Below are 17,943 nucleotides of genomic sequence, written 5' to 3'. Positions count from 1 at the left end.
CCATTCTTACAAGATTGTTCAAAACGATTCCTTTTAAGAAATATTGAATAGTTCTAAAAATTTGTACAGGTCAAAAGAAATTGACATGCCAGTATTAATACAATTGTAACACTTGAATAAAGAAACCAAAAAGTATTTCGACGTTGTACATATGTCGAATAGTTTGGCTATAAATTACCTTTTTTCTTTTGTGGTCATTATAGACCACCTTCCCCTACATTTAAACACATTTTTATACCATGTATATACGAAATATATCAAGCTATACTAAATTTAGTCCCAAGTTTGTAACGATTAAAAATATTGATGCTACGAACAAAATTTTGGTAAAGGTATTCATAAAATCACCTAATTAGTCCATTTTCCGTTGTCTGTCTACCTGTACATCTGATAACACGGTAACTCAAAGCGAAAAGATTTATCAAGCTCAAATTTTTATAGCGTGCTCAAAACGTAAAAAATGAGGTCGAGTTCGTAAATGAGCAAGATAGGTTAAGGTCTTGGGTTTGTAGGACTCATCTTGTAAAGATAGAACAAAAACTTATATGTGAAAAATATTCATTATAAAATAATTAACAACTTTTATTTAAAACATTTTTTCTTAAACATCACTGTTAACCCGTGAGGGCGCAAATTAGCTTAGAAACATTACCTATTGTTTATATTTTAAATTTATTCGTTACATATATTATGTACGTGTTTGTTTGTTTATGTTTAATTTCTTACATGACGTAAAAAAACAAACGAATGCGTAATCAACACTGTCTATACATGGTATTTCAACAATTAACTCAGTCAATTGTTTGTTTTCACTTGTTTTATCTTAAATATGATTCATAAGATTCCGAGATCTAATACGACGCATTGAATCAGTTAATTTAAAAGTTAACATTTTAGAAGAGATGTGTAGTGTCGTGTGCACAATTTAATTCCCTCATCAATGTGCCCACAGGATAGTCGCGTTAATGCCTTTGTTCAGTTCATATTTACATTAAAGTATAGTAGTTTTTTTCGTTAAAAAAATCGATTAATTTGTTAAAAATCAATTAAAAATCATGATTAACAATTAATCAAATTGATAATATTAAGTGTTGTTTACAATGTGTTTACTTTTAAATGAGAATAATGTGAACAATACATAAAAGAGACTGATTGTTATAAATAAACTGTGTGTTGTTTTTGTATACATTTGTGGCGGCAGTGTGGCGGACATTTTGAATTGAATTTTATAAAATGGCGTGGTTATTGCTGTTTATTGAAATGACATTGTGTATTTAGTTTTTTTTATATTCTTAATTTGTTTTTATAATTGATATGTGTTTATTTTTCTGAAATGAAAAAACTGTTTCGTTTTGCTTTAAAAATAGTTCATTAAAACTAACTACGCCCGAGTTTTTCCAAAGACTATATTTACCCATAAAGTGTATAACCAATTTTTGCTTGTGCTTTGTAAATATCGTCAGTGTTTACATGCAATTAATTATCACTCATCAGTTTTACGCTGTTCTTGGTGAAAGGAACAAGGCTTAAGGCGCAAATTTTTGCAAAACACAATGTAGGCATAATGTTTTTGTCTTCTTCAGCTTCCAGAATACATCAATCTCACATCTCTTCAGGATAATGCTGTTAAAAACGCTTAAATAATTTTAAAATCCATCTTCTTGGAATTAGTTATCTTTTCTATCAGTGTTATCCTCGACAAAAAGTGGTCACCTCGGCAATTCATGATTTGCATGCACTTTTGCCACAAGAGCGGCAGAACACATAGAACCGGTTGGATAGGTTTTTGATAGTACACAAAGGAGGAGGGAAGGAAATTGTAAACAACCATACACTCCTCCTCAAATCTTGCGCTGCTCCAGACTCATTACTATTTAGAATTTACTGTCAGCATCCTTTTGCAATAAATTTAATGCCGCTTTTATGTAAATCGCAAAGTTTATTTTAGATGTAAAAATCATTTCGAAAAACCAAGAGATGTCAGTAGTTTTGCTAATTACAAGCTGAAACCTTTTTCCTTATTTTCCCTGTACTGATTTGGGTTGCCACATAAAAGTTCCGGAAAGTCGGAAGATAGTGAAATTAATCTAATTATACCACCAAATTATACAAATAACCAAAACACATCTTTTTTTTACTGAACTCTGGAAAATTTACATTGATATCGGGAGACTACACAATTTTGGAAGTCTCCCGATCAAATCTGGAGAGATGGCAACCCTAGTACTAATCGATACATTCTTCGCCTTGCACTCTTCTATATAAGAAATACTCTTTAATTTTAATTTTATAATTTTAGAACCCAAAACAGATTTCTTATCGCTAAACTCTTAATTGCTTTAGCCCGAAGAGTCAATCCTATGCTATAACAGCTTGGCCGTTTAAGTATCACAAATTTACTTCAAAGTATGTCAAAAATGTTTTTTCATTAAAAATTAAATCTGCTGGAAACAATATTTAAAAATCAGTCTTAATAAGTCTTAGAAATTCTGAAAAAGTCTTAAGAACTCTGAAAAAGTTATCGGAACTCTAAATAACTCTGAATTTATCAACGTTTTGGTCTGTCTAATTCAGAGTTATACAGACTTATTAAGTCATTATTCAGAGTTCCTAAGACTTTTTTAGAGTTTCTGAGACTTCTTCTTATTAAGACTTATTATTTCTTCAAATATTTTTTCTACCAGGGTAGTACCTATACAGATGAAAGTTATTACCACAACTATAATATCCCAAACCCTCTAGTATGGGGAAATCAAAGAAAATCTCTTGAAAAGGATTTGTTAGATGCATCACAATATTGTATTGTTTAGTTTGACGAATTTTTGATCCAATCAATCGCATGCTGGTTTAATTTGATAAATAAGTATTGTTAATCTAGAATACAATGCCAAACTTTCAGTAATTCGAACTTAACGTGGTTGGCCTGAGGGATTCTCAGTTTACTTATTTTTTTCAATAAATATCTCAAATTTTTCATTCGACCAAGCTTAGTTTTTATATTACTTTGATGAAATTTATTTAAAAATTTTGGCTCTTTACACTTATTTTTTTAATGAACTATTTTTAAACTGTCTACGCGATATCTGTTCTACGTAAATCGTTGTTTTTTATGTTTTATGTGTTAACAGTAAATGTAGACAATAATTAAATGAACAGTTTTATGTTAGTTGGAAATGTTGGTTGTTGTTTTATGCTGTATGATGAAAATTGTAGAAATGACTTCAGGCCGTCGAGCTAAAAATCGACAACAATTATATAATAAAAGGCGTATAGGTAAGATTATTATCGATGAAATATTGTATAAAAACAAGTGAAAACAAACAATTGACTGAGTTAATTGTTGAAATACCATGTATAGACAGTGTTGATTACTCTGTCACATTACACATACATATATAGTTATACATATATAACTGATGTAGCCATAACATACATACTATACAATTTGCGCTCCCACAGGTAAACAGTAATGTTTACGAAAAAATGTTTGAAACAAAAGTTGTTTATTTTTTTATAAGGAACATTTTTTACATTTAAACTTTTGTTCTATATCTGGCCATTTACAAGATGGGTCCTACGGACCCAAGACCCAAGTGACCTATGTTGCTCATTTACCAACTTGACCTCACTTTTTACGTCCTCAGCACGCTTCAGGTTGATATCTCTTTTCGTTTTTAAGATATCGTGATGACAGACGGACAGACGCACAGACAGACAAACGGAAATGGGCTAATTAGGTGATTTTATGAACACCTATACCAAAAATTTTTTCGTAGCATCAATATTTTTAAGCGTTGCAAACTTGAGATTAAACTTAATATACTATGTGTATTTCATATATACATGGTATAATATAATTATAACAGTACTTGTGGAAGTTACAAAAAGGATAAAATATTGTATAAATATAGACAAACCCTTAAAGACAGTGCAATGTGAATTAAATTATTGGAAATAACTGTACGCTAGCGACACTATTGAGAGTTACACGAATTAAAAACTTTATAATGTCATTTTGAAAAATTATGTTAGCTATCCTCTGAACCAGCTATCTTCCGAATAAAAAGCCGATGTTGTAAGAGCTCGGCTATGTAAGAAATACATGGAACAATTAAAAAAGACTCATTATTAAGTTCAAAATAGTTCATGTAACCCTCATAAGAAACGGATGAATCTCATTTGATTTTTGATGTTTCGTTTGAAAGGTCATTTAATGGAGAGTATTCTTAGCTATGTTTCAAGTGTGAGTTTAAGGTTTCGTACCCGAAACCTTAACTAAACTAGCACAAAAATGACACTCTCCATTAAATGATCTTTCAAACGAAACAACAAAAATAAAAATCGGTTCATCCGTTTAGGTGTTACGATGCCACAGACAGACACACACAAATAACGGTCAAACTTATAACCCCCTTTTTTTTGGTTCGGGGGTTAAAAATAGGCAATGATCTTCAAAACAGATTAAGTTTGGGAACGGCTCTAAGGAAAAAGGTAATTTAATGGAGAGTGTTGCCCTGTGGAGAGTAATTGTGGAGAGATATATGTTTCAGTTTACCGTACCCGAAAAATTTGTCGGGAATTTTTTTAATTTTACTGGTCAATGATTTGTATACCATGTATATAAATTTATCTTAGTATACCAAGGTATAATAAGTTTAGTCCCAAGTTTGTAACGCTTAAAAATATTGATACTATGAACAAAATTTTGGTATTGTTGTTCATAAAATCACCTAATTAGTCCATTTCCGGTTGTCTGTCTGTCTGTATGTCTGTCGTTTGTCTGTACGTCTGTCATCTCGATTACTCAAAAACAAAAAGATAGCTCAAGTTGAAATTTTTATAAGGACGTAAAAAGTGAGGTCGAGTTCGTAAATGAGCAACATAAGTCAATTGGGGCTTGGGTCCGTAGGACCCATCTTGTAAACCGTTAGATATAGAAAAGTTTAAATGTAAAAATTTTCCTTACAAAAAAATAAACAACTTTTGTTTGAAACATTTTTTCGTAAACATCACTGTTTACCTGTGAGAGCACAAATTATGCGCAAATTAGATAGTATATATTATATGGGAATATCAGTTTTATATGTGTGACATGTATGTGTAATGTGACTGAGTAATCAACACTGTCTATACATGGTATTTCAACAATTAACTCAGTCAATTGTTTGTTTTTACTTGTTTTATTAAAAATTTGCATGGATGAACAAACTTAAATTTTAACCACATATTCTTTGAGTAAAATTATACCTACCTATAAAAAAATGTTGAGCCTTCATAAATCAAACATTGTGGCCATGCTCATACATCTTTAATTTTGGTTTATCGTTTACCCATTCCACGAATAAATTAATGTCGTTACCACAGTAATAGATCACCGTTTATCAAAAAAAAAAAAAAAATTAAAGACACCATTGGCACACATACAAAAAAACTTTTGACAGTATATTTATATTTTTGGATTTTCAAAGAATTTGGACGAAACAATGTATATACTTAAATGTAAATTAAAAAAATGTTAATAGAAAAAAAATTTTGGTTTCTTAAACTATATATAACATTAATTATATTGATTTACAAAGTCAATGGCTACGACGGGGACGACAATTGCAATTATCGATGTATTGATCCCGGTGGAGGAATTACAGAACGTAAACATATAATGTGTTTACGTGAAAATAATTGTGGTATTATCGCTGACCGATGCTCAAACTATATAAAAAACAGTTTAGGTTTCGATAAAAATGAAAAAGATCAAATCTTACATTTACATAACGATCTACGTAATCAAATCGCTTTGGGTTTAAAGAAACCTGCATTACCGGCTTCATCAAACATGCGCAAACTAGTATGGCATCAAGAATTGGCGGACGTAACACAATGCTATGTAAATGCATGTCCACAAAAATATAAATTAAATGTTTGTCTAGATTTACATGGTGCTAAAATTGGTACAAATGAAGCCAATGTACCATTTAGTAATCGTATGGAGAATTGGGTATCCACATGGTTTCGCGAACAATACAATTTTAAAAATATATATTCAAATTATTATGAAACAAGTTTTCCACAATTAATTTGGGCTGAAACACAGTATATTGGATGCGGTAAAATTATATATTTTAGTGGTCCACATGCATCGAAAATGATTTTTGTTGTCTGTAGTTATTTACCAGGTGGAAAAATCAATGGATTGCGTATTTATAAAAAAGGAAAAGCTACAACAAATTGTCCAGATGATTCTGAACCAGATTTGGAGTATAAAGGATTGTGTGCTGTAAAATCAAATAGAATGGACTTTGACTCTCTTGTCCAGGTTTGATTATTTTGATTATTATATAGAAATTATAAAAAAAGGGGGAGGGAAAAACCCTCCCTCCCTTTTGTGATGTGTAGCGTAGAAATGAATGCCAACAAAATTATTAATTATTTGGAGAGACTTTCATGAGCGCTCTAATAAATTGGGCTATTCCGGAGTCAATGTGGAGCATTTTCTCTCATAGGACATATGTATGGCAGAACGACAATTTTCGAGACAGAGGGGGTGTAGAAATCTGGAGAAAAATTGGACTCTAAAAACAACGGTAAGTCAAAGCGACAATTTTTTATAAGCCGGGAAAAATAGTGACAGACACCGCAAACTGGCAGTATGACGGTAATTTAAAATCAATCGTGATAAATTCCCTATAACTGCTGTAAAACATTATAAAGTAAAACCGGAAAAAATTTCTGCCTCTTGCCAAATAACTTCTAGAACGACCGCACAAACATTACACGATACTGGGAGACATTTGGGGTTTACTTCAACCCGTCCCGCCTCCGAAACAACCATAAAGTCACTGCCACTTTTTTCTCGATTTATAAAAAATGGATGCTTTGACTTGCCGTTACCCTCCCCATACCGACTCAGAAGCTTATTTACTACGTGGCAGAAAGTTAGGATTCATGGATTTTTTTTACGCGCCATATCCTAGAATATAAGACCTTATGGATATTCATACAACTGAATTACTTTAAGAGGCAAGATAAAACAAACAGAAATAAAAGATTAACCATCTTCTCAAATAGGTTGTTGGTTAACCGGTGCGGTACCGAAAAACCAAATCACTGATTAATTCAACTATAAATATTAATTTTTTTTCAATTCTCTCTTTAATTAAAAATTACTAGACAAGTATTTGTCAATAATTAGTTTACGAATGTATGTAACATATTATATATCAAAATTAGTCGAACAGACCATGATGTAAATATTGTGTGCATGATTAAATGTGAACAACAATAATAAGTAATATAAATATTATGTATAGTTCATGATCGAACTAAACTTAAGTATGAGTTCTTAGCTTTAAGTTAATATAAAAAAATTTTATTATTATTTTAAAACTTTTTAACAAAGGAACAATCTATTCGAAAAAACCTTTTCTCAATAATACACTGAAAAAGTACTAGCTACAAGAAAATATATTCTTAACATGGTAGTAAACAAATATATTGTCTGGATTCACAAAAAAATTTACTTTCTATACTTTAATTTTTAAGAAGTCAAATATTTTATTGAATTAAGTATTAAGATCATTGACTCAAGAAATATACTTGTTATAAGAACATCAATCTTCTATATATTCGCTCCGAGCGTGAATTTCGTTTCCATGACAACGATACACTACTTTAATTATAGAATTAATGGATGCATATATAATTGTGTGGATTGCATTGAAAACTTACATTTAAAATTTAATATTCTTGTTTCACAAATTTAAATAAATAATTACGATAATTAACATTTGAAAAATAATATTTGTACAATTTGATTTCTTATTTTCACAATTTTTAATGCATTAAGTTTAATTAATTAGTGTTTTTCAATCATTTTAATTTGACAGTTTCTATATCATTAACATGTAAAGAATTGCAAATTAGTCATAACAGCCCACTTTATCTCCAAAATTTTTCACTTAAAGCGCTGGCATCGATTTTATTATCCCTACCATGACTACGCACACAACGAATATATACATATAATATTCTTTGTACATGAACGATTGACTGACTGATGCACCAACGCACAGCCTAAACTCCTGATCGTTGAGACCTGAAACTTGGAGGGTGTGTTCTTTGTATTACGTAGGCAAATGATAAGAAAGGGTTTTCCAAAATTCTACCCCTAAGAGGGTAAATATTTTGTATAGGGCAACGTGATCCATTGGTCCAATCTACTTCAAATTTTCCATAAACATTCATTGATGGAAAACATGCTTCGTATTTTATTGAAAGTCATCGAGTAACGGGGTTAAAAAGGAGTAGAAAATTATTTTGGGGGTGATTTGCATCGAAGTTGATATTCGTCATTTTTGAATAAAATATTTAACCGAAATTTTATTCTCAAAAAAATATTGTTCCTCATAAAAAAAAAATGACACGGTAGTCTTTTTTTTTAAGTTGAAATTTCCTAGCAAAGCGAGCGGGTATCTGCTAGTAAACAAATAAACGTGTTTAAAAAAAGCATACTTCATCCGAATTTACCGGACTAACAGATTCCTTAGGCTACTCTAAGAAATTGTCGGTCTGATAAATTTGAGTATACATAGCGTAAGTATACTCTTCTGAAAACTTCTTGACTTAAACGAAATGACAAAACAATAAGCGCCAAAATGATTACTGAAATGAAAACTGATTGTGAAAAATGAAATTCAAACAAAATTTGCTCAAGTACCAACGATTAAAGAATAACAAATGTTATATAACAGAAAAAAATTAATAAAGGCCACTTAGAGACAAAACAGAAGACTCAGTCCCTGTTTTCAGTAACTTCTCTGTGATTAAATTTGCTGAATTGGTCAGGATTTTATTGTAATTGAAGTGTAGGTACTTATGTCACGAGGATATTACTCTAATTTTCGAGGATGTCTTGATACAAACTTCTGTTGAAAATTTTCTGTCATAGAAACAAAGTTTTTTTTATTATTTGACATTCACAAAACTTTTAATCAACCTAGAAAATTCGAAAATTATTTTCACAAAACATAAAAGAATTTTAACCTTTAAATTATAAAGTTATTGTCACAAAAAATATGATATATTATCCCAAGATTTTTAATTTTTTTATTTTACGGAATTGTTGATTTTAATACAAAATACTTGATTATATTATTGAAGACGAAAAAATGTTAATTAAAAACTATTCTACTTTATTTCATATATACTTTTTAATTAATATCTTATCGATAACAATAAATGCAATAGATTATTGCAATATCAAATGTATTGATGCACAAAAAAACGATTCCATATTTCATATCAAATGTTTACGACCCGATTGTCGATTAAATGGACCATGTAAAAATAGTCCCAAAAACTGGATTGGACTAAAAGAAGAAGAAAAAGTTTCAATATTAAATTTACATAACGATTTACGTAATTCATTAGCATTAGGCAAGATAAAAAATTTACCCACCGCTTCGAATATGTATAAATTACAATGGGATAATGAAGTTGCTGATATAGCACAATGTTGGGCAAATGCTTGTGTAATGACACATGATTATGGATGTCGTGATATCGATGGTTATAAAGTCGGACAAAATATGGGTATGGAAGCTCCATATATTGAGGATGTTAGTATTGAAAGTTTAATTACATATTGGTTTAAAGAAGGTAATAATTATACCTGGACTGATTTGTATGATGGTGGAGAAAAAACTAGTGGACATTTTACACAAATTGCATGGGCAAATACAAAGTATCTTGGTTGCGGGAAGGTTGTATATCATGACGATAAATATAAATTAGATACAATCAACCTTATATGCAACTATATGCCAGCGGGTAATGTGTTTGGGGAACCTGTCTATAAAAAAGGCGCTCCAGCATCTGCATGCCCAGCTAAATCAGGCAAAGATGATGTATTGATAGGACTATGTGCACAGGTTTGAGATGAAAATTTATTTCATTATGTTATAGTAGAAGTTAGAGATGCTTGCTATTAATCAAATAAGAATTTAATCCATTCTAATTAATGTCTTCGCCGGCCGATTGTTATTCCCAATTACAAAATGGGTGGAGATGGGTTTTCGGATCAAAAACTCTCCTCCCATTGAGAATTGAATCACATAAATTTGAGTTAACAATACAGTCGTGTAAATGCAGCTATTTATGAAACGGATTTCCATTAACTAGTTAACTGTTCAAACTGTTTCGGCATTTGTTGATATTTATTGATATTGATCTTGAGACTGTTAGGCAAGGTAATCGAACTGGCTGATCCTAAGATAAAGATTATGATTGAAGGGAGAGGAAACGCTGGAGAAGAGTTCCAGAAAATTTTTAAAACCGTGAGCGAAATGTACCATGATTCGATTCGATGATTTTTTTGCTCGATGATTTCCGTCACATCTGGGTAGACGAAATGCGACTATAGCGAAAATGCATCACGTCAAAAATTCACTCGAAGCACTCGATATTTGCAATGAAAATCCGATTCCTAATGTCTACCAACATGTTCCAACATGTGTTTGCCGCAATTCTGATCGGTGCTGAAAAGCATGTTTTACATACATTTTAAAGAAATTATCTCCATGTGAAAACAAACAAATGACTGAGTTAGTTGTTGAAATACCATAAATAAACAGTGTTGATTACGTAATTTTTTTACGTCATTTAAGTAAAGAAAGATAGTCACTTTTAGATAGCCACAGATTTTCTCATAAATACATCCCTAATTTGCTCCCTCACAGATAAATAGTGACGTTAACGAAAAAATATTTCAGACAAAAGTCGTTTATTTTTTTTATAAGGAACATTTATTACATTTAAACTTTTGTTGCATCTCTAACGGTTTACAAAATGAGTCCGCAGGACCCAATTGACCTATGTTGCTCATTTACGAACTCGACCTGAACAACCGGAAATGAACTAATTAGGTGATTTTATGAAAACCTATACCAAAATTTTATTAGTAACATCAATATCCTTAAGCGTTACAAAATTGAGACTAAAAATTCAGTTCATAATTTTTGTCAATGTAATGTTTTTAAATAAACAAATTCCTTTGTTAAAAAGTTTACAAAAAAATGTGATAAAAACAAAAGTGATATTTACCTTAAACAATTAATTTTAGAAACATAGAAGAGCCTCCAGCGATCCGCATGCGGCGATACGCCTTAAAAGTGTCGAACATTCTAATGGGACAAAAATTAAATTTAGAAGTGCAACGAGTGGAGCTGAATATAGTAAAGCAAGAATAAATGGATTTATGGTTGCTTTACTATGTTTACGAATACTTTATTTATAATAATTTGAAATAATGGCAAATTGTATATATATATTTTTTAAATATTTTTCACGCAAAAAAAAGTACGTTGTAAGAGGAGTTATATAAAATGTCTTGAAGATTTGTATTAGTTTAATAAAATGTGTGCCATGAATTTTTCTTTTTTTTACTAATATCGTCATATTTATGAAGATACGGTTGCTTTTGAGGCGATTGAAATGAAAATAAAACGTTATTTCGAAAAATATATAATTTTATTTTAAGTATCGGCAACTGTGATTTCACATATGTAATATCATTTGTGTCTAAATATATATGTAAATGTAGTAAGGTGATGCAAAAATTTAATCAAGTACGAATTAACTGCTCTTAATCGTCATATGGGGTCATAGTACCATTCCTCTTGCCCCGAACTTACCAAATTTTGAATAAAAAATTCTAATAATTTAGTTATTTGTGAAAAGAAACTATTCAAAAGTAGTCTTAATTACGTTTTACAATTGATTACAACTGATATCCATTCAATGATTATTAAAACATGATTAGATCTTCAAAAAATCTTCATAATAGCAGTATAAATATTTTTAGCCAAACGGACAATTAGTCTAAGATCCGTATTAAGATCGTCCTTCACCGAACTCCTTACCAGACAAAAATGATGTTTTAGAGAACAAGATAATTTTTTAAATATGTTTAAATTAGGCAACCCCTTTGGAAATTGTCATTATTATTTTTAATTAAATTTATAAAAAATTAATTTTTTTTTTAATTTCACTGGCGTGTCTACTAAATAAAATTAACTCCGATGGAAAGTATATAATGTATACAATATGCTACACCTCAGTTGCAGACCTTTTTTTTGTCCCTATTACCTGGTTGCCGTGTTTAAACAGGTAAATTGATATTAGTAATTGCGCTTTATTGTTTACCAATTGAGACCAGTCTTAAAATGTAAGCAATTTAATTAGAAATAACGTAGTATAAAGTTGCTTGAGAAAATTCAGTCGTAAATGCGGGTTGCAAGGGTTTAAAGTTAAAAAATTCGGGGCGAGCAAAATTGTTAGACAGAGAGGCATTGAGTGTATAATTCTCTGTTATAGAAAAGGATACACTACTACAGCTGCGCGCACAAGCGTCGTAAACTGTGAGAGAGTGCGCATGTTCCATACTCCATGGTAAAGACAAGAATAAATCAAAGTACTATAGTGCAGTGTTTTGAATGCGTATTTTGTTAGTAAAAACGTGTTGTGTGCTGTAAAAAAGTACAAAAATGACAAAGAAAAAGTGTTTTTTATGCAAAAAAATTTCAGGTCCTCAACAAACTAGACTTACAGATTTTTTGAAAAGTCTGAAAAATTATCGTTTCAAAGAGGCTTTGATAGAGTTTTTGAGTAACTATTGGGAGAATGACTACTTAAAAAATTTAATTAATGACAAAAAAATATTTTTGACAGTGAAAGAACATTGCTATTCTTATAAAACTCAACAAAATCGCGTGATAAAAAATAAAGAAAATGATTACGAATGTTTTCACGAAGAAGCGGATACAAGAATGGATTTTCATGCTTACAAAGCAACAGCAGGATCAAGAATTTTAATTAAATCGGCAGACACAGATGTTTTGATAATTTTACTCGGTAACATGCATAAAATTAAAGATTCTCAAATTTGACTTGCAAGTTCATTGATGAAAAAAAAAAGTGGCAATGATCTTAATTGCATAAATTGCACAGAATTGGCATCAAAATTGGGATCCGATCTGTGTCTAGGTTTACCTGCTTTCCATGCATACACTGGTTCTGATTACACCGCTGCTTTCTATAATAAAGGAAAGATAAGACCTTTCAAGTTATTTTCAAAAAACCAAAAGTATCAACAGTATTTCGCTTCATTGACTGATGATACTGACATTTTTATTGATGAAAAAATGAATGTAGTCCAAGAATTCACCGTAGCAATGTATGGTATTAAAAACTGTAACAAAGTAAACGACGCTCGATATGAAATATTCGTAAAAAAATTTTCTGCGAAAGAAGATAATGAAAATTTTCTAAAAAAAGTTAGAAGTTTTGACTCAAACACGATACCACCATGCTGGGAATCACTAAAACAAAAAATTTTACGCACTATTTATGTAAATTCAATGTGGCTACATGCAACTGAATCTAATTGCGTAAAATTAAACCCTGAAAATTGTGGTTGGTACCTTGATGGTTATTTAAAACCAAAAGGATTTGATGGAGACCAAACACCTTTAAAAATAGAGGATATTTTACAAATGACAGAAAAAGACAATGAAGAAGTTTCCTCTGACTTAGAAAACGATACAACTTCCGGCGATTCTGATCCGGAATAATAATCATTTAATTTTATATTTTGTGTGATTACTTCTTGTAATGTATTGATTACTCAATAAAAAATTTTCTATTTTCCTACTAAACATGTGTTACTTAATAATTTTTTTTTAAATATTGTTTTTTGATTTGTTTTGAGAATACTCAATAAAAAAATTTCCTATTTTCCTATTAAACATGTATTAATATTTTTTTTAAGAATATTGTTCTTTGATTTGTTTCAAAAACGTGCTTCTCTACTAGTTTCATATATGCCAAGCTTTTCAAAAATCATTTTATTGAATTTAATAAAAAAATCATTTTATCCACTCCAAAACACTACACTATAGTACTTTAATTTATCCATGTCTTTACCATGGAGTATGGAACATGCGCACTCTCTCACAGTTTACGACGCCTGTGCGCGCAGCTGTAGTAGTGTATCCTTTTCTATAACAGAGAATTATACACTCAATGCCTCTCTGTCTAACAATTTTGCTCGCCCCGAATTTTTTAACTTTAAACCCTTGCAACCCGCATTTACGACTGAATTTTCTCAAGCAACTTTATACTACGTTATTTCTAATTAAATTGCTTACATTTTAAGACTGGTCTCAATTGGTAAACAATAAAGCGCAATTACTAATATCAATTTACCTGTTTAAACACGGCAACCAGGTAATAGGGACAAAAAAAAGGTCTGCAACTGAGGTGTAGCATATTGTATACATTATATACTTTCCATCGGAGTTAATTTTATTTAGTAGACACGCCAGTGAAATTAAAAAAAAAATTAATTTTTTATAAATTTAATTAAAAATAATAATGACAATTTCCAAAGGGGTTGCCTAATTTAAACATATTTAAAAAATTATCTTGTTCTCTAAAACATCATTTTTGTCTGGTAAGGAGTTCGGTGAAGGACGATCTTAATACGGATCCTCTACTAAATGTCTAGACAATGGTTTGATTCAATTGTTCTTTATTTATTCGAATTCTATCATTAAATCTGTTAATCTGATGTCATTTTAAATTAAGATGAAATTGAAACAAACTATCATTCATAAATGCTTGTTTGGTTTCATTCTGCATCAATATTTTTATTAAGATTTTAATTACCAAAAGTTGAAAAGGGTGATAATAGCTTAAGGGTTTTTAAAATTTTTTAGGCAGTATGACCACGAGACTTATCAGACATACTGATATAAAAATTGTCAGGATACTAAGTTTTTTAATTTCTTTATAATATTTCAGTTATAATTTTAAGCTTCATTAAATGACATCACGATCACAGAAAGTCACTCAAATCAGATAATTTACTTTAAGACCTATTTAATTACAAGTAAAACTGTCTCACTTGCTTTTCAGAATTTTTATACAAACTTAGACAAACCTTAAAATATAGTGCAATAGGTAAATGTATAAAATTATTGGAAATAACCATTGACATTACATTATATGTATATAAAGTCAAAATTTTGATGATGTTATTTTAAAAATTTTGGCGGATTAACTAAGATTTGAACCACCTATCTGTAGAAAAAGAAGCCAATGTTCTAAATAGTTCATGTAACTCTCAAGAGATACGCTAGTGTCGCTTATTTCCATTCATTCAGATGATTGAAAGGTTTTTTCAGGTATGTCTATGTATCTAACGTTAGGACCAAAGAGTATAGAATAGAGTAGCTAATTAGGCCGCCCATAATAGCTAATTTAAAATCGTAGTATACTAGTTTCAGCGCCTCTACCGAAGAAGGCTTTCAAACTAATAGTTAATAGTCGCCCCCTCAAGGTAGTAAAAATTAATAGAAGTCCCCGCAAAGGACTACTAACTTAATAGTTGATCGCCCTAGGCTCCAGGTGTCACGTACAAGTATATTTCTGGTTCTCCTATATCCAATACTCTTTGGTAAGAACTAAAGTTGATCTTTAAAGGTAGTTGTCAAATGTTAACATCTGAGATCAAAATTTGAACCAATCAGACTGCAATTTATTCATTCGTTTTTCCTAAATTTTGAGATTAAAATTTTAGTTTCTTTTTAAACAGAAAATTATAAAAATTTAAACAGCTACGAAATAAAATAAGAGATATCTAAATAGATCAATTGAGATATTTAAAGTAATATAATTACCAGATTTGAAGATGAACAAATTTTTAATCCAATTCCATTTTTTTTCTATTAATATGCAAATGAATTAAACAATATTTAATCTCAACAGTAAAAAAATAAACATGTTTACAGCTGTACATTTACAAAATACAAATACTGATTTCATTTAATTAATAATATGTGGGGAGTGTAGATACGAAACAAACTGTCTTAGTGTCTTCTTAGTAATCTTTTAGTATACGTTTTCATGTCTCCATGGTTAATGTGTGGTTTTTAATGTTTGGGTGTTCATAATTTCAGTGACGATACTTTTTAAATAATATTTCAAATATATTAATTTCAATTTTTAAGTGTTTTGCTTAAAAAATGTTAATTTAATTTATAATATCATGTAGTTTAAAATCGATGTTCCTTTTTCAATTGGATTAAAATTACAAATATGATGATCACAATTAAATGAGGTTAGAATTAGTAATGATTTTATTTATTTTTGTTAATTCTTAAGAAATAATATAAACAAATCATAATTTAAATTTTAAGGATTGTTTTAAGGCTTTACTAAAAAGAATTTGGGTATTTTTTTCCAAGTCGACAATTAAATCTAACCTTAATTTTTTGTTAAAGATAATTTGAAAGTTATTATAATAAAAGAGATAATTGTTGTTTCATGAGTAATCAACAGAAGAATTTGATTATGTAATTCTTGTTAAAATCTTCAGTGAATTAAAACATCTAGAATAATTTTTTTAACATAGATTTTCAACAATGAATGTAACGAACTTTTCTTGGTGCATAAATCTAAAGTATTTTCAAATTCTTCACTCAGGCAGAGCAAATGATTTTTGATTTAAGAATATAATTATATAGAATCATTCAATTCTACGAAAAATAGTGACTGTTTAAAAATACCTTTTTTTTTATAACAAAGAATAAGATTTTTTTTGTCCATAAAATTTCACTTCTTCGTGTATTTAAGGTGTGGTTTAACACAATCGTATTTTATTTGACAATCAGAGAAAAAAGATGTTTTTTTATTATTATCTTTTTTAACTGTCTTGATTATCCCACGTCAGATATCCAAAAATACTTTAAAAGAGAGATTTCCACTTCCCAAAAGAACTGAGAAGCAGAAATGTTGCATCTTATGTCTGAAAAGAGGTGTTTGAGACTTTTCTACAACGAATACCTAGGCAACTTTAATGAAGTTATACGAAAAATCGACTAATACATTTAAATGATATAAGTCGCAAATTACCATTTTGTGTAACCTCCTTTCAAATGATCCGCGAAATCGAATTCTGGTTTTGCCTGTATCCGCTTCATCTATACAGCAGGTGCGTGGTCTGTCTTGAAGCCTTTTATTACTTAGACTGGCTCGCATCCAATAGCTTTTTTGAAAGCTATTTTTTAATATACAATAATTCGATATTGATAGGAGTAAAATAGAGATGTATAAATGTTTTACCACTCAATGCAATTTGTATTTCTTTATCATCCATTAATATTAATTAAGCAGAAAGGAGTACACCCCTCACCAGCGATAGAATCAATGGTAGAAATAGGAAAAGATCTGTCCGAACGGGATATCTCGTAAAGCCAACAGTTTTGCAATTTCTACTGTACTTAAAGTATTGATTTCTAACTCAGTACGGGCAAGATATTTAAATATGGAATTCTTCATGTTGCTACAAATTAGATCCGACAAAATCCGTCAATGAAGATCTTCTTTAAAACATATTCCTGAACTTAAAAATGCAGGTTACCGGTGAGTGCCCCGAAATTTCTGGCCTAATTACATTTTATGTGCTTAATTGAACGCAACTCCCCGGAAAGGTGGAAAAACTGTTTTTCCGATTTTACGAGGAGGTTGCTAGTGAAAAATGTTAACTTTCGAACTTTTCTGTTAATTAGACTTTTTTTCGAGTCGGTTGGTGAAAATCCGATCTTTATAGCATGCATGTATAAAACAGAAAATCACTATTATTGGGTGATTTTTTGGACAAACATTTTTGTGGGACCCACCGGCAACCTGCAGTTTTACTTTCAGGAGCATGATTTAAACGGTGCCTACAAAAATTTTCCATGCGAAAATTAATTATGTACAATGATAGATTTTCCAGAATCTAAATAGGTATCTTTACTTTTTAAATTTCGCATTCTTTGTTGTTTGTTGCATAGTTTGCATTCCTTCATAAGAGTGTAGAAAGTTTGGATCAAAAATAGGATAGAA

The 17,943-nt window shown here is 30.1% G+C and overlaps 2 protein-coding genes across 6 annotated transcripts in view; both read left to right on the top strand.

The window, feature by feature from the left end:
* Window positions 1–17,943, top strand: part of LOC123293839 — a 75,720-nt gene that overhangs the window by 18,107 nt on the left and 39,670 nt on the right. For 3 of the 5 annotated variants that reach the window (XM_044874782.1, XM_044874779.1, XM_044874778.1), the window contains exons 1-2: window positions 1,238–1,270; window positions 3,129–3,273. The exons of 1 other annotated variant lie outside the window; for it this stretch is intronic. In XM_044874782.1, the coding sequence (XP_044730717.1) occupies window positions 3,174–3,273 (100 nt within the window). In that variant the 5' untranslated portion in view covers window positions 1,238–1,270; window positions 3,129–3,173. Of the gene's footprint in view, window positions 1–1,237; window positions 1,271–3,128; window positions 3,274–15,970; window positions 16,175–17,943 lie in introns of those variants that run through there. One more of the 5 variants, XM_044874781.1, reaches the window with a different exon arrangement.
* Window positions 5,513–11,423, top strand: LOC123293847 (venom allergen 5-like). The gene is made up of 2 exons (XM_044874797.1): window positions 5,513–6,313; window positions 11,117–11,423. The coding sequence occupies exons 1-2, from the start codon at window positions 5,513–5,515 to the stop codon at window positions 11,288–11,290; spliced, it is 975 nt and encodes a 324-aa protein (XP_044730732.1). The 3' UTR covers window positions 11,291–11,423.

This window comes from Chrysoperla carnea, chromosome 2 (genome assembly GCF_905475395.1).
Source record: "Chrysoperla carnea chromosome 2, inChrCarn1.1, whole genome shotgun sequence".
NCBI classification, from domain to species: Eukaryota; Metazoa; Arthropoda; class Insecta; order Neuroptera; family Chrysopidae; genus Chrysoperla; species Chrysoperla carnea.
The sequence above is the reverse complement of the archived record's forward strand: the minus strand, read 5'-3'. Positions and strand labels throughout refer to the sequence as shown.